The sequence below is a fragment of the Acartia tonsa genome, chromosome 5 (assembly GCF_053477335.1).
Source record: "Acartia tonsa isolate MP-2025a chromosome 5, ASM5347733v1, whole genome shotgun sequence".
In the NCBI taxonomy this organism is placed as follows: domain Eukaryota; kingdom Metazoa; phylum Arthropoda; class Copepoda; order Calanoida; family Acartiidae; genus Acartia; species Acartia tonsa.
In genome coordinates, this window is record NC_137264.1 from 39,254,640 (window position 1) to 39,279,938 (window position 25,299).

The 25,299-nt window shown below is 32.3% G+C and overlaps 1 protein-coding gene across 7 annotated transcripts in view; it reads right to left on the reverse strand.

Moving 5' to 3' along the window:
• Positions 1–1,311: 1,311 nt before the first annotated feature.
• Positions 1,312–25,299, reverse strand: part of Glg1 (Golgi apparatus protein 1) — a 39,985-nt gene continuing 15,997 nt past the window's right edge. Inside the window, exons 21-39 of one of the 7 annotated variants that reach the window (XR_013879867.1) lie at positions 22,693–22,804; positions 21,974–22,120; positions 21,296–21,394; positions 20,930–21,012; positions 18,832–18,922; positions 18,611–18,673; positions 18,168–18,293; positions 17,215–17,262; positions 16,366–16,452; positions 15,235–15,288; positions 14,458–14,630; positions 10,835–10,904; positions 9,908–9,985; positions 9,251–9,382; positions 7,182–7,282; positions 5,746–5,835; positions 4,481–4,586; positions 3,208–3,816; positions 1,312–2,696 (exon numbers count right to left, since the gene is read on the reverse strand). Coding sequence is in view for 1 of the 7 variants with exons in the window: in XM_080161621.1 (XP_080017747.1) it covers positions 3,649–3,816; positions 4,481–4,586; positions 5,746–5,835; positions 7,182–7,282; positions 9,251–9,382; positions 9,908–9,985; positions 10,835–10,904; positions 14,458–14,630; positions 15,235–15,288; positions 16,366–16,452; positions 17,215–17,262; positions 18,168–18,293; positions 18,611–18,673; positions 18,832–18,922; positions 20,930–21,012; positions 21,296–21,394; positions 21,974–22,120; positions 22,693–22,804 (1,828 nt within the window). In the remaining 6 variants the exon portion in view is untranslated. Of the gene's footprint in view, positions 3,817–4,480; positions 4,587–5,745; positions 5,836–7,181; positions 7,283–9,250; positions 9,383–9,907; positions 9,986–10,834; positions 10,905–14,457; positions 14,631–15,234; positions 15,289–16,365; positions 16,453–17,214; positions 17,263–18,167; positions 18,294–18,610; positions 18,674–18,831; positions 18,923–20,929; positions 21,013–21,295; positions 21,395–21,973; positions 22,121–22,692; positions 22,805–25,299 lie in introns of all 7 variants that reach the window. The other 6 variants (XR_013879866.1, XR_013879865.1, XR_013879864.1 and 3 more) reach the window with 6 other exon arrangements.

Here is a 25,299-nt window from a genome sequence, read left to right on the forward strand (position 1 = left end):
TCTTGTGCAGAATGTACACCCCTGTCATGGATATAAATCATATCTTGCCTTGGCTGACCCTTTTGGCCGCCCCTATTAACTAATAACACAACAAGGACAATAATAAGTAAAAATGGGGTAGGATAGAAAAATGAGATTTAATTTATAAAACTAGAATAAATAACCATGATATATTTGGATGAAAGAAGGTAATTTTTTCGTGTATTTTCCGTTGAAAGTTGTGTATAGGTAACCACTTACTTAAATGCGCTTTTAAAGTCAAACTGTTCTTAAGTTCTAAATTATTACCATATCACGCTTGGACGCTCAGATGTCAAAACTTTATTTTAGTGTTTGGCCAAAATGACTTAGCAATTGTATCTGTAAGTACGTCTAATAACACCCTTTGCTATTTTTAAAATCCTAGAAAATTTTTTTTGCAAGAAAATTGCATAAATTCGCAACCTTTTTTAGAACCACTACATAACTCGAGTTTTAAAACTTTTTATATAAAATCCTTTTTACAAAAAATATCAATAATTACTTAATATTAAACCTGAAAGAAAAAAATCTCATTACACGTGTTAATTTGCATGTTTTAGGTCTTTTTTTGAGGAAAGTATAACTTCCACATTTTTGACAATAATATATTTTTTTAACATTTCAAAGTAAAATATAATAAAACTTAAAGGATTTTTCTTGAATTATCATTTGAAAATTTCATCAAACATGCAATTTAAGTGATGAAAATTTAATAAAATCATTTTTTGAATGTTTAGAATTACCAATTTTCTACATTTAAAACAAAATGTTAACAAAATTTAAAAACATTCTAATATATAACTTTAAAAATCAATAACATTTTATAAAATGATGTTTTAAAAAATAAATCATTAAAAGGTATTAAAATGCATTTTAAGTTGCTTAAAATTAAAACGAGAATATCTTTTTACACTTTATTCTTTGTAATAGAGATTAATCGTCATTTGCTGAAAATGAAACATTTAATAAACTAATTGAATCTTTTTGTGACCATGTTTAAACTTTTTAATTTTTACACTAAGGTGTTTTTTAATGAAAATCTTTGTTGAATTCTCTTTTGCGACAAAAAAAGAAAGGGAATTTTTTACTATTTCTAGGTTATCTTATGTAATTTAAACTATATAATATGAAATAATTTTTAATTGTCTTTCTTTTGAGCCACAAAACACTGTAAAATGTAACATATATGCAAAAATAACAATTTTTTTAAGGAATATTATAATATCCTTATATGACATTGCGTCAGAGCTTATTCTTTAGATCATATGTTCATGAAAAGTAGTCATAAACTTGGAGGGTTGCGCTATTTATTAGAATATTAAATAAACTTGAATGGTAAAAATATAAGCATAGTCTTTGTCAATTTAAATGCTTTAGGTATATTATTCGGAAAGTTAGTTAAAAAAGAGAGAATTTGCTGTGTATACTGTTGAAAGACTTTCAAAAATGTAAATTACAAAGCAATCCTAAAAGATCGGGTCGTAGGCGAGTCTTAGTCGGGGGTTTTCTGATAGCAAATATTGCGTTATTGGTATACAATGTAAAAAAAAAAACATTTTAAAGAAATTCTTTAAATAAAACCCAACGTGTATTGGCAGTACAAACATCTTAATGCTAGCAGACATATGTTTTTCAACATTTGCAGAAAACTATTTCCACAAGAAAAATTATTCAGGTTTCTACTTCACAATTTTAAATATTTCTTTCTGATAAAATGTTTGACATATATCGTATAATCATTTACCAAAAAAAATATTTTGATAATTTAGATTTCAGAGAAGATTAATCCTTTCAAAAAACTAAGACGACATTTTGCATCTTCTGTCATGACATTTTAGAAAAAAATATAAAAAACCTAAATTTAGTATGAAAACTATTTTTATCGATTTTTCTGAAGGTATTATCGTATTCTGTGGCTTTGTTATTATCATTTACTTATATCGAAAGTGCCAAACATTGTACCCTAACTTATTCATTTAATAAAAAATCAACCGTGATATATTTACAATTTGGTCAAATTAAGGAAAGTTTAATTTAATAATCACATTTGACTAAACGGTTAGAAAAAACTTAACGGAAAATACGCGAAAAAATGGCCCCCTTTATCAGCCTTTAAAAAGAGTAAGCGCAGCTACTCTAGGTTATGTAGGTACGCAAGTCCGTCAAATTGTAACTTTAAAAACATTAACAACAGAGTTAAGGTATTTAATTAACTGCGGTACCTTTAGCTAAAGTGAAATTTAGTGATTGATTGGCAATAACTATAAGTTACCTACTCTCTCTTACAATTAAATTTCGTCTATAGATTTGGTTCCAACATAAAAAGGTTGTTGTCTGACTATTGTTGCTCTACTATTTGACATAATTGTATCTTGTTAAGTAACGAGAATGGATATATTATACGTGGGGAAATTAAATCATTTTAAGGGTCTAAAAATTTAAGATTCATTTATTGGTCAGTACATTCCTCCAGTATGAGGGGAGGGGATAGGGCGAAAGGTTATCATTATATAAGTCAGCTGGAAGTACCAATTTATTAGAGTACATGAAAATCTTGTGCAATATCCATGTATTTATATATTGATTTTAACAAGAGGTTTTGGGATTTTTCATCAGATTTTGTAGTTGATTATGATATTGATCTTTATTTTCATGATTTGTGCAATACAGCCATTCTGGAAATTATAAACTATCCCCAGTAGATTTTACACGTATGTAGAAATAAAAAAATCTAAGATTAATGAAAATAAGACATCCTACAAATTATGAGATTTAGATAATTTTTTATTTATTTACTTTTTGGTAGTTGCTGAGAATTTAATGGGAGGGGGGAATTTTTGCAACCATCTTGTAATCAGAATGCAAATTGTCGTTTTTTTTCCAAGTTTCATAACGAAATTCGAATTCTAATTGCCATTTGCGCATTGATTACGAGATGGTTGCATTAACCCCCCCCCCCCCCAATATTAAAAATTTTATGAATGTAAATTTCTTTTTAGTCATAGGTAATTTATCTGTTTTTATAAAACATTTATAAAAAAAGTTCTGAAAAAGGACTTTGTAAGACATTTTAAAATTTTTACTCCTATACCTTAATCAAATAATTGCAAGATTCATTTACCTTGGAAATCTTTTCATTTCTACGTATGTTTTAAATCTACTGTGTACAATTCTATTTATAAATACCTGTATAATTTATAATATCTCTAAAATGAGACTTTTTATTAATTGTAAAAATGATCAAAATAAGATTTTTTAAAGTAAAGAACAGTTATTTATAGCATCGTATTATAAACAGCTTTCCGCGGCATCTAGGGTCTAAACAAACTGATTTTAATTTTATAAGTGTACATATTTATATTCTTAGAAAGCTGGATATAAAACGCTATACATAGTTTTTCAATATGGCTGAGAACCGGTTCTAATCCACCGGATATTAAGCGGTTTCAAAGCCATAATGGAAATACAATGCTTTTTCCTTCAAGAAATATGTTGTACAAATCTTTTCAAAAGTCAGGTCACCATTTCTTAAGAGGGCAAGGACAATGGAAAGTAATTAATCTTCTGTTGTTGGTATATTCAAATATTTGCCATCTCCTCCCTTATTATGCCACAAGTGATGGGCCCCTATTTATTTTTGACATCTCTGTTGACTCTCTTGGTGACTCTACCGAAGCAGAGACCGAAGATGAAGATGATTGCCAGGATGAAGAAGGCAACTGAGAGAATGGAGTTTCTGTCCTCTGACTCCATGATTGATTTGTAAACCTCCCACGGCTCTTGAACTGGGTGTATCTAGAACAAAGGTTTATAACAGCGAAGCTTTTCTATAAATAGTGTGGGTCCTTCCATCCATCCGGTACAGTAAGGTCTTTTCATTCATTTAAACAGATTAGAATTGTCCTATCGATTTTAAAGTTGCAATACTGATTTCCATTTCAACAAGGTATAATGTACAAGCGAAGAAAATAAATATTCCTGAAAACATTTATTCCCCTCCTTCTGGGGAAAAACAAGAAAAATATTTTGCAGCAGGAGAAAACCATAAATCTTGTACAGAACATATACCCCTGTAAGAGAAAGAAAGAGATGTAGATTAATACTACTAGTAGCTTCTTTCACCTCCAGCTTATTGGGGCACAGCCAAAGAAAATGTCAAATATCCTTAAGTCTCCTATGGACCAATAGTATGCTTGTTTTAAATTTTTGCAAATCCGCTACAACCCTCCCCCATTTTTTATTTTAGTTATAAAAGCTTTTTTTTTTGGGGGGGGGGGGTGTTAGGGGAGATTTTTCTTGGTAGGATGGTGGTACCCTCCCCCAAAATGGTTAAAAACCTTCTCAGGACCTATGAAAAGCTACCCATTAAAGAAGAACCATATCAGTTCAGCGGTAACAAGACCAGTAGTTACAGACAAACATCCTGCTACTTTATAATAAGGATTTATATTAAAATTACCTTTAGGGCTACTTTATACATTTCAACTCGGTCCTCGATTATTTTCTCACAGTTTGGTTCCAGGGCAAAGTTTTTCTCTTTTGTAACAGCAACAAGACACGCAAATCTAGAAAGTAAACATTGATGGCCTCCAAATTTGTATTTTATGTAGTTCGATATTTGGCCACTAGATATTACTCACACACTTTCATAATATATACTTTTTGTAAAGAGAAATAAATTGAAATAATAAGAAATTATTTTTTTAAGCTTAAAAACAAAATATAAACATTTTTATATTATATTAAATAAGGTTTATTAAAATAATACTATCAGCCAGTATTTGAAAATTTCATTTTCTTAAAGGTAATTAATAATTACCTACTTTCTGTACACTTGTTATTGCTGTGCTACTTATGGATATAGTTGTTCTTACTTACATTAATATTGTAGTAACGCAGCTTACTCTATATAATAGTAGATATTTTATGGAGGCCGTTTAACAGCGGTTTGTAAATGCAAAAATTTAATTAAGAGTTTATACAGTTCTAAACTAATGTTTTTATTGAACTTAAGTTGATTTCGATAGTTTCTAAAAGCATTTAATCAAGAAATAGATATTAGATACATACTGCCTAAATCAGCCAATAGAATACTAATGGTACATTTTAAACATCTTGATCTCATTGGTTGAAAATTTTTACAGATAATGATACGTAAGGGCACAACTTTTCATTTCGTTCGCATTATGAGTCAGCAATAAATTGTCGCATATCGACTAAAGTCGGTTCCAGGACAAACGTAGGAGTCCCAAACCTCGGAGTGGACAAACGCAGGAGTGTTAAAATATTAATTTTATGAAGTATTTCTATACAGATTAGGTTAGGTTAAGATATGAATGTACAAATAAGCCCCCGCAGGGGTTACGCATTTGAAAACCTGTAAGAGGGTCTAAAATAGGTTAGGTTAAGTGTCCACTCCGACGTTTGGGACTCCTGCGTTTGTCGTAGGACCATAAAGTCGTGTAAAAATTTCTTCCCTCGTATAATGTGAAGCATTTGACAAAACATAAATAAATTAGTATCAAATTCTTTGAATAGTTAGTTTTCTAAAAATTATATCGTCGAAAAAATTTGTCTCAGATTTCGTTTCCCGTATCTCGTTTATAACAAAATGTAAACAACAGTTTTTGTTTGTAACAAATTTCTTTTTAAGTTTGACGAAAAATGGGGTCAGATGAACCATCTAGATATATTAGATCTATTAATACATTTAAAGAAACTTACTTTTTACCATCTCCATGCACGACATCTCTACAAAACTTGGCTAGGTCTAGCGAGCATGCGTTGTACAGATCTACATCAGATGCAATATCCCTGATAATTATAAAAAAAATCAATCTTGACATAAAAATAACATTTAATTTTCTTGTAATAATAAGCTTTCAACATTTTTTATAAAAAAAAAGTTTAGTGAAAATAATTAAAAGTGATAAGGTTTTACAAGGATTAAGGAGGAGGGGGGTGGGATGTAGGTTATTGATCCCTGCCTATTTTCAATTTTTGAGAGAAAGTAAAAAAAATAGCGGGTTAAATAAATAAGGGCGATTTTTCTTGGGATGGTGATGGTGGTGGTAGCCTAACAGAAAATAGTTCATTGGATATAAGAGAAGCTACATTGTAAAGGAGTACTAAATCTGTCCGGTGGTAAGCAACGGATAAAATTCTTACTACTTTATGTAATAGTATGTCATTTGTGGTAGGGTGGTAGGTCTGACACATTACAACAAAATATTAATATCCTTATACTAAAGTAAAAGGATGTTTGTCTTTTTGTCTGTGTATCTGTACCGACAGATCTCGCTAACCGCTGAACCGATCGGGTTCTCCTTAATAGGGTAGATTCTCTTAGGTCACAGGAAGGTTTATAACTATTTTGGGGGAGGGTACCATCACCCTCCCAAGAGAAATCACAATAAAATCGAGAAAAAAATTAAAATATTCCCGCCGCATAGTGTCGCTAGCGTAGTGGCGCTGCGTAGAGACATGAATTTAACAGCTGATTGACCATAGACAAATTATTTCTCAAATAAGATATTTAAGATAAAAAAAAATTAAATGCCACTAGAGGCCTCTAAGGGCGTAGCCGCTAGTGAATATTATAGAAACTACTAGGTCCAATAGTAGCAAAGCTGTTTGAAATTATATAAGCAAAATAAAGGAGAGAAGAAAAAGAAGAGGTGGAAATTAAAGAATAAAAAATTCGTAAAATCTAAAAGTTTCGGATTTTATAAAGTCTGAAGCAATAAAATTTCCTTAATTTACACTAGTATTTCAATCTGTTCCTTTTTTTAGAAATACGTTTTAAATGAAGGGTTCTAGAAGGTGAGGACAGAAGCAAAAAGGGACTGGGAAGGAAGCTTAGGGGAGAAGAGACTTAAAAGGGAGGGGGAAGTTAAGAGAATAAAGTAATGGAAAAGTATATTACATCACAGAGAGAGGAGACATTTGGCTATTTATTACACTAGTCCCCAAAGTTTTATAATAAGGTTTTCTAATTCGTTGGCTTAACAACTGAATTTTGATAGGTAGGCTTAATAAGTTGAGTGTTTAAAAGTTTCATTCACTAATTTCAATCTACTTAAGGGGTAATTTTGTGTATCATCATAAGGGGTGTACTTCAATTTATCCCTGATTATTCAGTCAAGAAATAATTAAAAAACCTGTTTTGACTCTCTGCATGTACAGCTAGTACCATGCTACACTCCTGTCCGTCTGGAACATCCCCTTGCTCCAAGTGGTGGTACAAACAGGCTTCCAGGCTCTACAATTTTAAGTTGAGCTTTAGAGTATCCTATGCTCGGACAATCGCGTGACTTTAATACAAAGAGGGGAGACTTTTAAATTCTGGTGCTGTTCGTCGTAATATGTTGCTGGAATCGATTATTTCTTGAAAACCAGGGCTCGATAGCCGCCTGTAAGACTTATGAAAATCAACCTTTTGCAATTAAAAAATCAGCAGGAAGTTTAAACCTGACTCAAATATAGCAATTAATCTTTTAATACTTTTTAAAGCATCAAAGCGGCTTTAAATTTGAGGCTTAGTCGCGGCTGAAAACTAAGAAATTTAAAGGCTGCTTGCAGCAAAACAGCTAAACATCATTGTATCCAGTAAAAGAAATAAGAACAGATCTATAGTATAGATGTATAAACAGACAACTACCTCCCTTCCTTTTTCAAAGACCTCTTTCGTCTGCTTCTAAATTATTTTCTCCTACTTGGCTGTGTTAATATAAGCGACACCATTGGTTGATTTTCAATGACCCAAATGAAATGTAGTGCGATGGGGAGATACAGTTATTAAACCCTTTCTCCCTCTAGTGTTTTACTCTAATAAAAGATGCACAAATAGGTAATCTAAAACAAGCCAATAATTAATGATGTATAGTTATCTCGCAACCCACATAAATCAAATGTGCGAAAAACTTTTCTACGCAATTTTTATATTGAACTGTACCTACTTTGCTTTAAAACCAACTATCACTTTTTTTTCATCTACTTTTTCTACTTTTCATCCAAGTATTTAAAAAGATGCATTAGGTCCTGATAGAAAATAATCAATAAGTTGAAAGCCAAAATCTACGACCTAATATCCCTGAAGAAATAACCACCCTATAGAATGATTATTTATTGTATCGTATTAGACAGTTTTCTGAAGGACTGAGTAAAACAAAACATCTCTAATTTTATGATTTTTTCATTTTATCCTTCGTGGAAAAGTATCTTTAAGCGATGATTTTTCATTGTGGCTCTGAACCAAGTTACATCTAGGGGATCGAATCGGGTTCGAAGCCATTCTTGAAAAGTTTTATTTCAAATGATTATTTTTGTATTATGAAAAGGGTAAATTATATTTTGTACTTGGTTGTATATTTATAAAGTGAAGAGCACTTCTTACTTATACAAAAATATCACACATGAACAGAAAAAGCCTAAATTGTAAAAAATACATTAAGAAATGATACTTAAAATTGAAACCATATTTTACCCAAGTATAGACTATTCCATTTATGAAAATAAATTTTATATAAGGCCATGCTTTTTCCACAATCAACCTCCAGGTAAAAATTACTTTTGACGAGCTGTACTCCTACACATTAATAAATGTGTTGATTAGAAGGTTTTCGATTGTCAAGCAAGTTTAAAGGGAGAGATTAAGGTATTAATCATGTTTTAACTCTGAAAATTGTGCGTTTTAGAACAAAATTAGTATCTTCATTTTCAATGTGTTAAAGTTGATGGCGTTGCTAAAGTCAAAATGAAAAAAAAAATAATTTTGTATTATTTAAGGACTAAAAGAACTTTTCTTTGATACACTATCAATTGCTTATGTAGGTTTAACAATTTAGGATGGTTTTTAGGCATACAAAAATATTTCGTGAGTTATACCAAATCTCAAATAATTGTGTCTCTGAAATTATATGTGAAGTCTATAGCCTAGCTCACAAAAGACATAGGTCGACCTAAAGAAGCTAGTTAGTTGTACCTGTTTAGGTTGACCTACATAATAAATCGGTCGACCTCTAAAAGTTGTTTGTGAACTGGGCAAATGTAGCACAAAGAAAAACAATAAGAGATTTTAAGCAAGTTAAAATGTATTTGTTTCAGCTACAGCCTCTTACTACAATTATATTGATTAACAGTCCGTAAAAGAGAGCATAACAGGCTGACGACAGACAATCAACACACACATAATCGTCCTACTACTTCAGCATTACCAAATGAAACAAACCTGTTTTCTATCCCCATTAGAAAGGATCCTCTTGCACTTGCCGATCATCTTGGGACAGAGAGACTCTAGCCTGGGATCCACCTGGGCCAAACTTTCCTGTTTCACCTCCGTCATCAGCTCTCTAGAACATCCCTGTAGTATATGGATATATGTTAATTGGAATGGGATAGTGATGCTTTTTCGAAAAGTGACTAACGAGCACTACAAAATTTTGGAAATAAATCGAAAATAAGAGGTGGGTGAGGGATAATTTTTTCCCTTGCCCTCCCCCTGTGGGGCCTATTTCTGCGATGATCTTATCCTACTGTGATACTAAGTACCTAATATTTCATAACATAACTTAATAACAAACAAAAAAACGAAAAATACCCTACCTCGCCTATTTTCTATTTATTTCAAAATATTGGAGGTGATTGGGGGGGGGGGGGGGACGGTTACTTGCTCGACTAGTCACTTTGAAAGAGACAGCCAAATAAATTCGCTGTTAATAAAGAACATTAAAAAAATTAAACATTAAGTACTTTTATAATTTAAATAACCTATTGTTATAGATATTTTATGTATAAAGGGGGGAGGCAGATGTGCCACTTTTTGAAAGCAAAAGTAAAACGTGCCCATCCGAGTGGCCCATCCGCCTCCCCCCTTTAAAAATGATACCTTAGTTAGCAGATTAACATTTTGGGTGTAGATTTCTTTCAGACAGTAAATAATCTTCCCTTCATTAAAGCCATTCTCCTAAATAACAATTTTAAAAGTTTAAAAATAGATCAGTTAAAAAGTTACATCTCTTACTTATATAACTTATTAAACCCTTATTTTTAAACTGTTCCTTGATGATTTTAATCTATAGAAAGAAAATTTTACTTATTGTAATTTTGGGTATAAACAATTTCAATGTTTTTCCAGGGATCTTAAGGGATAAGACAATGGACGATAAACAAGTTTACTTCGCCAATGTTGATAAACAAAATTACCACATCGGTAGATTAAACTAATTAGTGGAAAAGCTTGGAAACTACTAGTTTAGAATCAACCTTTCTGTCTAAGTACCCAAAGTTTTTGAGCTAACAAAAAAGATAATTTGTGCAATAACTTTGGGTAACATAATATTTTTTTGGTTCAATGCCAACCACCCCCCCCCCCCCCCCCAGCTAACCGTAAATTCAAAAATGGATTTCGGTTGGATAATCCTTATACTAAAGTAACAGGATGTCTGTTTGTACCGATGGATCTCGCTAACCGCTGAACCGATCGGGTAGCTTCTCATAGGTCTAAGGAAGGTTTATAACTATTTTGGGGGAGGGTACTACCACCCTCCCAAGAATAATCGCCCCCCCCCAAAAAAAAAAAAAAATTTTTGTCATTTTTTAACTAAAAATAAAAATACGGGGAGGGCACCAACCCCTCAAAAAAAATTTTCAACCCCCCAAATTTTCTTTTTATACTTTTTCTTTTCAAATCTAAAATAATAAATTGGGTTATCAAATTCGACTCTCCACTCTTCAAGTGCTCCTAGAGGCTTCTGGGGGCGTAGCCGCTAGTAACCAAAAATGAAATACAATCCTACACCAAAGTTTAACTTACATCTTGAATGACTTTGGAGCAATATTTTTTCACATCCATCCTGCAAGCTCTTGCCAAATTTGTATTCAACCTATATATAATATAGAATTATAATCAAGGTTAATTGAGATTAATTTTTAAAAGATATAATAAATATTTGTTTTAAATGAAAAATTTTAGTGCTGAACTTTTGTAAACCACAAGTTAAATCAATAATCTCATAACATTTATATAAAATAGTTAGGGATGACAATTCGTCAAATTTTTGGACTGGATTCGGATTCTTACAAGAATCAGTGAAAAAAAATGGCGGATTCTCGCGGATTCCGGATTCTTATTTTTGGCGGATTCCGGATTCTAGCAATATTTTAAAAGGCTTTTCTTTAAATTAAAAATTTAAGTGCTACATATGTTCTAAAAATTAATATTCGTGGTGTTCTCTATAATTCTGGTAGTGCGAATGGGGCGCTTGTCCAATATTATGGCATGGAGATCGCTCTTCTATGAGTACTACTTAAAATCCTACTTTTTTTAACATAGACATTCTCATCGTCGGCTCGTCAGTGTAGAATGCTTTTCCTTTTATTCCCACAAGTATAATACGAATTTGGTTGAACCCGTGGTAGCTCAACAAATACCCACGCGAAGTATTATATTGCTTTAAGCTAAGAATAAATGGCTGGTTAAGATGTTCGATCTATATCATATAAGTATATTAAGCATTTAAGAAGGAAGATGGTTTTATAAAGTGTATTTACATTACAAGTGAATCAGTTAAGTATGAAATATTTACAGGATAGGATATGATAAACATAAGTAGTGTAGGACAGAAAAGTGCCCTAAGTCCAAAGCATTAAATTGTGCATAGTGTTAGCTCTCTAACATAAGACCTAGGCACAATTCATGCTAAGTACTAAGGGACCTAAAGGGATAGTTCTACGAAGTGTCTTTAAAGAGTTAAGGTACTTAGAGTAGTGAACTTTTATATGTCTTAGTAGAATATATTAGGCATTGGATAGATATGATTATATGTTAAAGAATTTTTAACATTGACCAGACCAAACTTTTTTTATTTGACAATATCTAAAAAAAGTTAAAGTGATTTGCCACATAAATTACATGAGAATGGTCTATTTTTTTCCTAATATGTATAGCCAAAACACGAATATCAGAGAATCTTTTTCCACATATTTCACTAGAGTTATAAAAAAATTGAACAGGGGTTCCCCTTGGGACAAGTTACTTAAAAAACATAAAAAATAACGTCCGGTTCATAACAGGACAGGTTTTCTATAGATTCTTTTTAAAAAAATAAAGAAAGCCGTCCGGTTTACTTACAATATACACATAATCTCACGCTGAAATACCAACTAACCATCAACATATATATATATATATATATATAAAGACCATTCTCATGTAATTTATGTTGCAAATCACTAACTTTTTGAGATATTGTCAAATAAAAAAATTTGGTCAGGTCAATGTTAAAATTCTTTATCGCAATCATATCTATCCAATGCCTAATATATTCTACTAAGACATATAAAAAGATCACTACTCTAAGTACTATACTAAATATTTTATTGGTCATTCTTTGTTGTTATGTGTATTTTGTTGTATAAAAAGTTTGAAGTTCTATTAACTACCTAGTAAATGCTATCTAAAGTTGTATTTATGATAAAAAAGTTTTTGCCATATATAACATGCAACGAAGTTGAAATTAAAATTGAAAAACTCATTTTTTAAGGGAAATCCCTGGTCAAATCTTTTAATTTTAATCAATAACTTTATATTATGCACTACTACGTTATTTAAAATAGAAAAAACTTACAGTTCACTATTTTTTTTAAAATGCACTTCGTGAAACTATCCCTTTAAACTACAATGCATGCTAAATTAACTAAGATCATTACCTTTAAGCCAGGAGAACTTGATAGTTCAAGAGTCAATGAATAACTGAGATATTTTAAGAGGTGCAAGTTATAACAACAACTATTTACCAGGATCTAAGTCCTTGTCTGTTTAATAAAGTGTTTGTATGTTAAACTTGTGACGTAAATGAAGCTATGGCTATAGGTATACTTAGTAGTACATAATGGTTACATGGTTACTTTAACAATAGATATGATGTTTTATATAAGCATATAACAATATTCAATCACATACAGATTACCATGATTAGGCTAGTATTACCCATATATGGTCTTATATTGGTAAGAATAGACTAATAAATGCATAAAAACACATAAAAAGTGCCTAAGGGCTAACCAGAGTAATTGTGTCTTATGCCTGAGTTGCGCGCGATAATTACTATGGCTTGTCAATCATTATTTAGATCAAAGTTTTATATGGTGTTAAATATATAGAGAATATAAGTAAGTGGACTAGATGCGAAGCATTTCTGTGAGAGTCTTGTTCGTACGTTCAAAGAATTTTGAAATTTGGATGTTGCATCTCCATTTCAATTCCGAGAATTGAACCAGATTTTAAAAGATATTATATATACTAATGATGACAATCTTTGCCTTTAAAAAGGCGGAGTTGAAAGAAAAAACTGAAGACGCTAATTTTAGCCTACCAATTAAGAATCCGAATCCGCTATTAAAAAAAGAATTCCGGATTCAGATTCCAAAATTGGCTAAAAATTTGGTGGATTCCGGATTCGGATTGCCAACCCTAATAATAATATTCACAGGTAGAATAAGGGGCGCCGTGGCTCAGTGGTATCACACTAAACTACGGTGGTGAGAGTTCGAGTTCAATTATCTGTGTGTTGACTCGAATTTCTCATTCGCAATAATAATCACGCAACTTCCCCTGGTTGTGTTAGAAGGGGATTATAGGGTAAGTTTGGATACTCAATAGTCACGTACATAATATCAGTACTCCATGACTACTTAGGCCCAAACCCTAAGAAACTATGGCTAATCAATCAATCAATCAATCAACAGGTAGAATATTACAACAGTATTGAGAAAAGCCGCCCCTAAGTCTTTTAGATAACGACTAGTATTAATTGTAGAGTATCTTTGCTACTAATATTGATAAGATAATCACCTTTAGGTGCAATGATTATACAAATCGGTTTAAAAGGGCATACAATGGTGAAAGTAAACATTTAGAAAACTAACCTGCTTTGGCTAGAGCTCCTATGTCCAAACTGATACTGTGCACGTAGCTACAATACCAGAAGACAAAACAGAACTGCCGAAATCAGGGCATCAATCAATATTTATACATGGAGACCAATGAGTGTATGAACTGCTCTAGCTTTCTACGATTTGTCACCATGCACAACATACCAATGATGCAACAACAATAATAATGTTGACATGAATGAATTTATCACAGTATGACTTTAACACAATTAAAGAAGATATAGAAGGTAAACAGCCAATCAGGGACGTCCAAACTTTTTATTTTAAGGGTGGTTCAAAGGTTTGTGGTTGGTAATCTATGTATAATGTATTTATATATAAAAAAAAAAATAGGGGGTTAATTAAAGGGTTTCAAAATTTGAGGGGGGGGGGGGGATACCCCCAACCTTGAACGTCTAAAGTAGTCCATTAAAACATGTCACCCAACTTCAAGATGATATCTAACTGATTCTAAAATGTAAACAAAATAATGGAAGCAAATACCTGAAATCAAAAGAATGTTGAGTGATCCTATTCTTCAAAGTTTTCATACATTTCTGGTCAAAGTCAATCTCATTGGCAAACTCTGCTAGGCATGTGATTATCTGTGAATTGTTGGAGTGAGAGCAGTGCTGCTGGATTTCTTTCTTACAGTTTCGCATCAGTACAATGTCAACCTTGACAATAAAAATATTGTAAATGTGGTCATTTTTTTTCGCGTATTTTCCTTAACGTTGTGTGTTACTGTATAGTCAAATGCGCTTTTTAAGTCAAACTGTTCTTAATTATGACCATTTCATTTATATACATTTGGTCATAATTAAGAACAACTTGACTTAATAAAATGACCCTTTTTATTATTTCATAGTCCAAGGATTATCTATATATAAAGGCAAAGCCGAGGGAACCTATTATTATCGTATTTAACCCATCCTAATTCTGTCGATATTGAATTCAATTTAGTATTGTTAAAACTTTGTATCAGTAAGCTTGTGAATATAACCTCTTTGTTGTTGGGAATAGAAGAGTAGCTTCTCTACAATTGAAACTGAGAAACGTCCGTCCGTAGTGTCCGCAGCTTGCGCCTGTTATGCTAGAAAAGCGCCATTAATCTAGGGTTGGGCCGGATGCCAGATACCCGGCTGATTTCTAATGCCGGATACCCGGCTGATTTTTAATGCCAGATATCGGGTATCCGGATAGTTTCAATATTTGGTATCCGGCTAGATACCAGATATGAAAATGGCCAGATATACGGACAAACCCAACAATAATCTTTACCTGATTATTTATGGCCTCCTCCTCCTCTTCTTGTAACAACACTTTGGCACATTTCTAGAAATTAATAATGTCTAAGTTGAGGTGAACGTGAACATCATCAAAGTTTACAATGTTTAATGTACGTACGTCGTACAATGATGAAATAGCTGTTCAACTTCAACAGAGATCTTAATTCAAATCATGCAATTAAATGTATAAAAGTCGAACGAAACAAAATTGTAAGTAAATCTGTTGAAAAACTGCTGAAATACAGGATATTGTTTGAACTTACTTACTTTTTTAGGACTTGTTTATAGAGACACTTAAAAAGTTAAAAAGCAACATTTTTAAAATGAACGTACGGACTTTCTGATAACGATTACAGAGTTACTTCGCTTTCTAACTCGTACCTTACTCCTACAGGAATCATCATGCAAAGTTTGAAATCGGTAGGACAATTCTAACCTGCCAAAAATAAAGAAAAGAGCTATCCGTTACGTACCGACCGACCCTAATTATAGGAAAACTTCACTTTTAAAAATACAAATAGAGCTACTTGTCCTTTTATCTGTAGACACCAAAATTCTCATAGAACAACATAAAAGGGATAGTTGCATGAAGTGCATTTTACGTGTTTAATTGCAAGCATAAATTACAAAAAAACATCTAACATATATAATTTGTTTTTACAATAGATTGCTATCAATTAGACAACACCAAAATAGTCATCATGCTGTTTTTGTGAAAACAGCACAGCAATTTAAGTTGCATTTTTCTAAAAAATATGATTTTCAAGACTTGATATTTTAAAAACTACCTGGTAAAAAATTTAAATTCTTTTGTAGATGTAGTTGAAACTAATGAACAAAAAATAATTATGCAGTTCACTAAATCTAAGTCTAAATGCACTTCGTGCAACTAACCCTTTAATTTTGATGCTGTTAACCACAAAAAAATAAAAATCGGACAAAAAATACCAAAGATATGGAAAAATACGTGAAAAATATTAAAGCAGTACGACAACCATAAACATCTTATAGTTAATTATGCTCCATAAAAGTATAAATGTTGACAAGAAGTTGCGGGCGTCTAGCTTAAAACAAAGCCGAGAAAATCACGGTCTTCTCTTACTACTAAAAATGATATCTTTACCTCAGATAAATCAGCATGTTTTATTTTCTTGAGACATTCGACAGCATCTAAACCTTGTTGCCCAGCACATGTTATGGTCAACTCATCCTAAACAAAACAAATACAAATGTTGTCAAAAAAGTTTTAAAAGATCAGCATGTTTCAAGTGAACGTACGGACTTTCTAGTGTCGATTATTGAGTTGCAACGCTTTCTAAATCGTACCTAACTCTTATAGGAATCACCGTGCTAAGTTTGAAATCGAAAGGACAAGAACTTGTTTAACGAAAAGAGCTAACCGTTACGGAAGAACGGACGGAAGTCCCATAATCATAAAAACGCTTCGCTTTAAACACCGTCTTGTGGATATCAAAGGCTTAGAATAAGTGAAACTAACAATTAATGACAACTAGCCTTAGTTGGTAAGGCCTAACTGAGTTGCGCTTATTCTGCCTAAGGCTTTCTCCCTACTCTTACAATTAAACTGTCAAAGTCTATATTTATAATGTAAATTTGGCCGAGAGTCAAACCCAACATTTTCTAACTATAAGTGGATATCGCTACATTCGTGGGTTAAAATTCATGTACAGCAATGTCTTCAATATGCATAAATATGTAACCAAATCATACGAATTAAGGTAAAGAAGATGAATTTCATCCAATTAATAAATAATTTTATTTATTAATGTCTAAACTGACCAAGCTAAATTTGCTTGATTTACTTCACTAAGAGATGCGATTGATAATGACTAATGAGTATTTTTTACTTAAAATATATTTCGGAATGATGAAATAGACTTTTTCTTTTAAATTGGGTTGAGAAAGATTTATAACTGAATAGTTTTTTTTATAAATAATTTTATTTACATACCTTGCAAGCATCTGTCAAAACTGGATCCAATTTCAGATTGCTATGTTTCTAAAATTAAAGAGTATCTTATACTTTTTTTTATTAAGATTACCTATACCACACAAAGAAATTTAAAACAAAGGGAACTATCCACGAACTAGAGCAAGTGATTCTAAGCATCTTCTAGCATTGGTCCATAGTATTTTTTAGTGAATATACTAGTTTTATATTTAATATTTGGTTTATCGGCTAAAAGTTAGGTTTCACCATGGTTTCATATGGAAAAAACTTTGAAAAGTAAAGCATCTTTTGGTTTAATTAAAGTACTTTTGCAATTTACAGCATTTAATGCTTTTCTGCCGTGTTATTTTATTTTGTCCTTTGAACTCAACAAATCATTTGATAATATTGCATAAAAAAAACATTTACATTTCAAAGTTTTTTTCATTTAAAACCATGGTAAAACCCAACTTTTTAGTTGATAAACCAAATATTAAACATAAACCTAGTATATTCACTAAAAAAATACTATAGATCAATGCTGGAAGGTGCTTAGAATCACTTGCTCTCGTTCGTGGATAATTCCCTTTTGAACAAAAATCTCTAAACTCATTATAGCCCTAGGTTGCTAAAAAAAACCAGAATTTGAATGAATAATCCTTTAATTGCAATCCCTCAATTAAAATTTGAATTATCTGTTTAATCCCTCCATTTCAGATAAAACATAAATACAGTCTAATTTGCAGAGATCTAAAAGACAATGGCCGATAAATTTATGTAAATCACCAATCAAACAAAATTAACCCATCAGCAGATCAAAATTAGTGATATAAACGTTTGAACACTTTTATAACAACGTTTTCTTATTCGTTGACGTAACAACTTTGGTAACTTTAGTAAATTGGATCATTAAGTTGAGTGTTCAAGCGTTTCAACCACTAACCACTAAATCTAGTGTATCACATAATAATTACCATTTGTAGTTCTAGATCAAGTTGGGTGATGCATTCCTTGGCAATCTTAGCATCCTTGTCATTTACAATATCATCAATTATTGTATGAACTAGGCAAGATACTACTCCGTAGGTTGTCTTCTCATTCTAAAAAAGTAGCACTGCAATAAAAAGTTGAAAATCAATGTTGAACTAAATATTCGCGCGTTTTTTTTAAATTAATGACGAATTCTTCCTGTAATAGTGTCTGTTTGTCTGTCATTAGATCATGAACAGTGGCAGATAATTTCACAATTTTCATGAAATTCCTAAAGATAAAACACCCAGAAAAAATCTGTACCCCCCCCCCTCTTAAATAACACTATATCCCGAATTCTTCTTAATTTGAAAAAAAAAATTAAAAGTACTTTTCCTCTTCGGGAAAGCCAATTATTAGTTAACAAAATAAAATTAAATAGACTTACCACACAGAACTTTTTAACACTTGGCTTGCATGCTTTTCTTAAATCATGACTGAACTTAAAATCCTAAATATAAAACATAGATAAATAAATACTAAAAGTTTTTATACCTATTCTAACAATGTTTATAATTTAAAGTATACTTTTATATATTTTATAACAGTGTTAAGATACTTTGCGGTCTTTTTTCCCTCTACAAAATCCCTTGTTATAATAAAATTAACCTTCATTTCTAGAACTTGAATTCCCTCCAGGACAGCTGCACATTTCTTGTTGATACCATTCACTGATCCAAATGGATAATCCATAGCAGCCCTGAATAAGTCAACACAAGAATTAATACTTAATTAAGTCTGGTAAAAGACCATAAGAGTTTTGGAGACAAAAGGTTAATATAGATTATAGAACAAGGAAGACAACATCCATAAAAGTGAAGCTCTGAAACGGTAGGTTAAATAAACATTAACACTTGTAGTGTCACACCTGAATAAGCAGAAAATTAATTCATAAGTTTAAACAAAATTGTTAGTAAATTTTTTGCAAAACTTTTAAAATACCTACATGTACTGTTTAAGGACAAACTGACATTTCTAGGACTTGATTATAGAGATGTTTCGCTTATACCATTGTACCAAATTGAAATAGGAATCAGCAAAATTTGAAATCGACAAGACAATTATAACCTGTTAAATTAACGAAAAGAGCTAACTGACCCGGACGGACGTACCGACCCAAATTATAGAAAAGCTTCGCTTTTAAAAGGGAACAAGTTAACGTAATGTAGGGTATTAAACATTTGCGTAGACAGTGGAATATGTATTTAGTGGTCACCAGGAGGCCTCCAGATTCAGATCCGAAAGGGGACTATCCACTAATGAGAGCAAGTGATTCTAGGCACCTTCCAGCATTGATCCATGGTATTTTCTTTAGTTAATATACTAGATTTATGTTTAATATTTGATTTATCGACTAAAAAGTTAGGTTTCACTATGGTTTTATATGAAAATTATTTGTTGCGATATCATCAAATGTTTTGATATGTTCAAGCTGCTGTTTAAAAGCTTAATGCAAAAGTATATTTTTAAAAGCGAAGCTTTTCTATAATTAGGGTCGGTCCGTCCGTACGTCCGTCCGTCCGTACGTCCGTCCGTACGTCCGTCCGTCCGTCACGGATAGCTTTTTTCGTTAATTTAGACATGTTAGAATTGTCCTATCGATTTCAAATTTTGCATGGTGATTCCTTTAGTAGTTAGGTACGATTTAGAAAGCGTAGCAACTCTATAATCATTACCAAAATGTCCGTACGTCCATTTTAAACATGTTGATTTTTTTACTTTTTTAAATAGCTTTTTTCGTCAATTTAGGCATGTTAGAATTGTCCTATCGATTTCAAATTTTGCATGGTGATTCCTGTAATAGTTAGGTACGAGTTAGAAAGCGTAGCAACTCTATAATCATTACCAGAATGTCCGTACGTCCATTTTAAACATGTTGATTTATTTTACATTTTTAACAACAAATTTGTATGTGACCTAATTATCCGATTTGTCTGATTTTTGGTATACTAATTCCTGGGACAACAAAGTACAATATTATAAGCGAAGCAACTCTATAATCAAGTCCTAAAAATGTAAGTATGTCCATAATCATTATCCTGTATCGTGCAGTTTTTCACAAATTTACTTACAATTTTGCTTTGACTCTTATACATTTGCATTCTGATTATTTAGTTCTGACATTATACAAGTGTTAATGTCCGTTTGTCCTACTGTTTCAGAGCTTCGCTTTTATGGATGTTGTCATCCTTGTTTTGTTAAAAAATGTAGATTTAAAAAAAGGGTTGGTAACTTGTAATATTGTAAACAGTTTAATTAATGTACTTTTGAAATTTACAGCATTTGATGCTTTTCTGCCGTGTTATTTTATTTTGTACTTTGAACTCAACAAAGCGTTTGCTGATATTGCATAAAAAAATGCTTTACATTTCAAAGTTTATTTCATATAAAACAATGGTGAAACCTAACTTTTTTGTAAATAAACCAAGTATTAAACTTAAACCTATTACATTCACTAAAAAATACTATGGATCAATGCTGGAAGGTGCTTAGAATCACTTGCTCTCGTTCGTGGATAGTTTCCTTTCAAAAATCGGCGTGGGTCAACAATTACCACAACCTTTATATTCAATAACCCCTCCTCTTACTCCAAAGATAAATTCAATAATCGATTATATATCGCATGTTTCACAAATTCACACCTTCCATTTTCTCGTATGAACCTAAGGACCAACTCTAGATTAGCAAGAGAAAGAAAATAAATTACTTGAATAAGCAGCCCAGGGCACCTCTGGCGTCCTTCCTATCATGAAATCCTGCGCAGTGGGTATTCAACTCTGCTTCACATCCCTAATGATGATTACATTATTGGAAAAATAATTTTAGGCGTTTAAATATCAACCTATTAATTTATCGAATCGTATTATTAGACAGCTTACCGCAGTTTAATTGAAGAAAAAAACTTAATTCAGTTTTCAATTCAATTTTCTTATTCGTAGAAAATTGTCTATAGGTAATACGATAAGATATATACAGTAACATGATTTTTCAGTTTAGGTGTAAACCGGCTATAATCCAATGGAAATTAATCGGATTTGGAACCATGCTAGTAGAAATAATATTATTATCAAACCTTGATCCAGTTTGGATGTAGATAGTATGAGTTAATCTGAACTTGAATATCCTTGGAAACTTGAGATTTACATTCCCCAGGCAAAACATCATAGTTATCCTGCAAAAAGTAAGTATTTGAATAACTAGGATGCCTATATGATTTATAAATAGCGAACAACAAAGAAATTATGACCGGACAGACGGACATTTGCTAATGGGCAGCTGTCAATTAGAAAAACAGAGAACATAAAATAAGAACATGAAATTAATAGTAAATCACGAAACCTCTATATTTAAATACATATTAGTCTTTTGTAGCATGACCTACAGAAATGCGGTAAAAAGTAAATTATTAACTGGATGCTGAATTAAATAGAGAATCGTCATAGAAAAAGCAAAAAAAAATCCTGTTTCCACCAAAATATTTCATAAACGGAATTATTGAGGAGCGTCGCTACTAAAAACTTGGCATACATGTAAAGTTTACTGTTGTTTTATTCTATCGTTGGCATCAATTGACAATAGTACCAAATTTTGACAGGCATTGTAATTCAATCATTTCTATTATATTAATTAATACTAATTTAAAAATGGTAATTTTAAAAACACTGGAAATTTTCCAATTTTCTACAATACTTTGACGGACTTTGGTCGAATTTGCAAAAGTAAACGAGAGTATGTAGTTATGTTACTATACCTGAAGGCACTTCATTTCCTCTCCAGGTCGGATATGAGACGCACAGTGCATGTGTAAGAAATCGCGGCATGCGCGCTCCAATTCTGGTTTCAGCAATACAGACCGTGCGCGTTGCCGCAACACGCGCTCCACTTGGTGCTCACAATCCTAAGAATAATGCTTCATTATATTTTTGAACTTCTAATTGTACTGCAAAAGAGGTTGTTGTCCATAATAACACATACTCCACCCAATTTCCAAATTTACCTAAACTTCTCTAATAATTGTGTAACGATCGGTCCAGCCGTTTACAAGATCTTTACAATTCAGTACAACTTACAATTTCATAGAATGGTACTAATATATTTCTGTAATGATGGTTAATCAAATGTTTTGCCGTTTTTAAACTAATATTATGTGAATTACATCAGGGAGGGAGGGGACATTGGGCTGTTTATCACACTAGTTCCCAACGTAAATAATAATGTTTTCTTATTTGTTTGCTTAACAACCTTGGGGACTATTAATGAATATGATAAGTTGGTTAATTAAGTTAAGTGGCCAAACATGGTAACCCCTAATTGTAATCTACGGAAGGGGAAATTTTGTGTATCATTATCAGGAAAGTTCATCAATGTATCGGCCATTGTCTTATTCCTGGAAATAGATACATAATCAATGCTATTGATTTAATCTGTGTGTTTAGACCGTTCGCAGCCTCATTTTTTCTGTAGGCTCACCTTGGAGAGAACATAGTCACCATCCTCATCATCATTTTCATCTTCCTTATCCTCTTTGTCATCCTCAATATGGTACATGTTTCTCACAAGACAGGGGAACACTAATCTTGCCCTAGACAGAGATTACAATGTTTGAAGAATATAGGTTTGTATGTAGGGAAAATTTTAACCCTTAACAGTCGGGCCCCTTGCCGCACCTTAATCAGTCGGGGGGGGGGGGGGGGGGGGGTTCAACGCCCCCCCCCCTTATTATCTCAGTTCCTATTAGAGCTAGAGGGCTAAAATTTTTTGTGCATGTCCCCTGTGTTATAATGAATTTCCGACCTTTTATAAGTCTAAGTCAATTTTCGCTTCCTTCACCCTTTTATTTAACAACCTTTGTTTTTAGGTCCTTTTTTACTTAAAAAGAGAGAGGTCATTTTCTAGTAAATCCCGTAAAGGTGTGTGTTATAAGGCCTAAAAATAGTAGTAGAACGATAAGGTGCTCTATATATTTGTATTCCCTATTGAATAGAACAATAGGGAAATTTTTTTTTTTTTTTTGATAACCGTACCTGGAATATCTTTAAAAAATACGAAATTTTTATCAAACGCTTTGTTTGGCTCAAACTGACAAAAATTAAAAAAAAATATAATTATAATAATAATGTTTTCTATAGGTACAAGGTAAAGGTTAAGAACAATCTATACCATTAAACAAAGGAAGAAGTCTTTCTTTACAGGTTGATTTATTATAATTATATTTTTTTTATTTGTGTCAGTTTGAGCCAAACAAAGCGTTTGATAGAAATTTCAAGATATTCCAGGTAGTTATCAAAAAAAAAAAAAAAAAAAAAAATTTCTTCCCTATTGTTCTATTCAATAGGATATACAAATATATAGAGCACCTTATCGTTCTACTACTATTTTTAGGCCTTATAACACACACCTTTACGGGATTTACTAGAAAATGACCTCCCTCTTTCAAACGGCTGTAATTTTTTTATTTTTGAAGTTAGAAGAACAATTTTTTGCCGAAAATGTTTATTTTCATGTAAATTTTACATTTGAAATATCAAACATAAATTTCAGCGACCGCAGCTGTACTTGGCAGCTGCCAGCCGCCGCAGTCGGCGGTCGGCGGGAAAACGGAGGCGGATCTTTATGAAATTTTAATACATTATCTAGACATGTAAGAAAAGCTTAAGTTTAAAATTTGAAGTCTCTAAGCCAAAAATTGCGGCCACAGGAGCCTTTTAAAGATTTCTGGAGACCTGGAGGATCAGGACCTGCAGGATCATACCTGGAACCTGAAATTGACTTGAACACCTGTATTTAAGATGAGGATGTACTACTAAAGGATATTTTAGTAATTTGGTAAGATACAACGCTTTGTTTAAGTCAAAAAAATATTTTTGCTCTTTACCTGGATGACCCTGCCAGGTTTGCTGGCATCCTGTGCCCGCCAGGATGGAGATTTTCAAAAAATTCCAACTCTCAGTTATGTGTCATACCCATACTTAAAAAGTCAAGCAGTTTGGGCTCTTTATCTTTCACACACAGAAAATGAGATAGAAAAAACCGGATGGGGGGGCGTTCAACGCCCCCCCCCCCCCCCCCCCCGACCGTTAAGGGTTAAGGGAGGGTGGGGGCGTGTAGTAGAAAAATGTTATGCATAAGTCCGAACACCAGCGGATTGAATCAGGCTTAAATAAAAAAGAAGCTTGATTTTTGGCCTGTCTACTGTACATAGCACACAAATGGTTCTTATATGTCCAAAAATTAGCTTATGACGATTCTAACGGTATGCATTACATTTTTCTACTATGAACAAACGCCGTGCAATTTGAATTTTAAAAATGAGCGCATTTTTGGCACAACCTTTAAATCTATATATCTTCAAAAATAAGTCCTTTGAAAAAACCGGTTTTTAAGGCATAAGGGGGGGGGGGGTTTAATGCAACCATCTCGTAATCAATGTATAAATGGCACTTAGAATTCGAATTTCGATCTGAAATTTTGCATGAGTAATCTTTGGTAGGTCTATTTTCCCTAAATCGAACAAAAAGTTGGAAAAATAAGGGCTAACAGCTGGCTGCTCAGCAGTTTAGCCATTTTTTGGGCTATTTTTAATGCAAATCATCACGAAACCTATCTCCACATAATACTATTTTCTGCTCCAAAATGTTTTCAAACGGTTCTAGCCAGTAGTTGCTGGTACTAGAAATCATGTTGTTTTTGTATCATTTCACATGATTTAAAGCAAAAATATGTTTCAAAAAGTTGATTCCTACGTAATTTATGACAGATTTGCCCTAAAAATAGCCAAAAAAACGGCTAAACGGCTGAACCGTTAGCCATTACTTTTTCAACTTTTTTATTCGATTTAGGGAAAATAGACCTACCAAGGATTACTCATGCAGAATTTTAGATCAAAATTCGAATTCTAAGTGCCATTTATACATTGATTACGAGATGGTTGCATTAACCCCCCCCCCCCCCCTTTGTTGAAATAATCATTTTTAAATATTTGAAACATAAATGTACCAGAACAGTTTTGCCAGATGTATATAGCATTTTATAGAAATGGAGTGTTTGATGCATCTTTTGTTACGTGGGTCAAGCAGC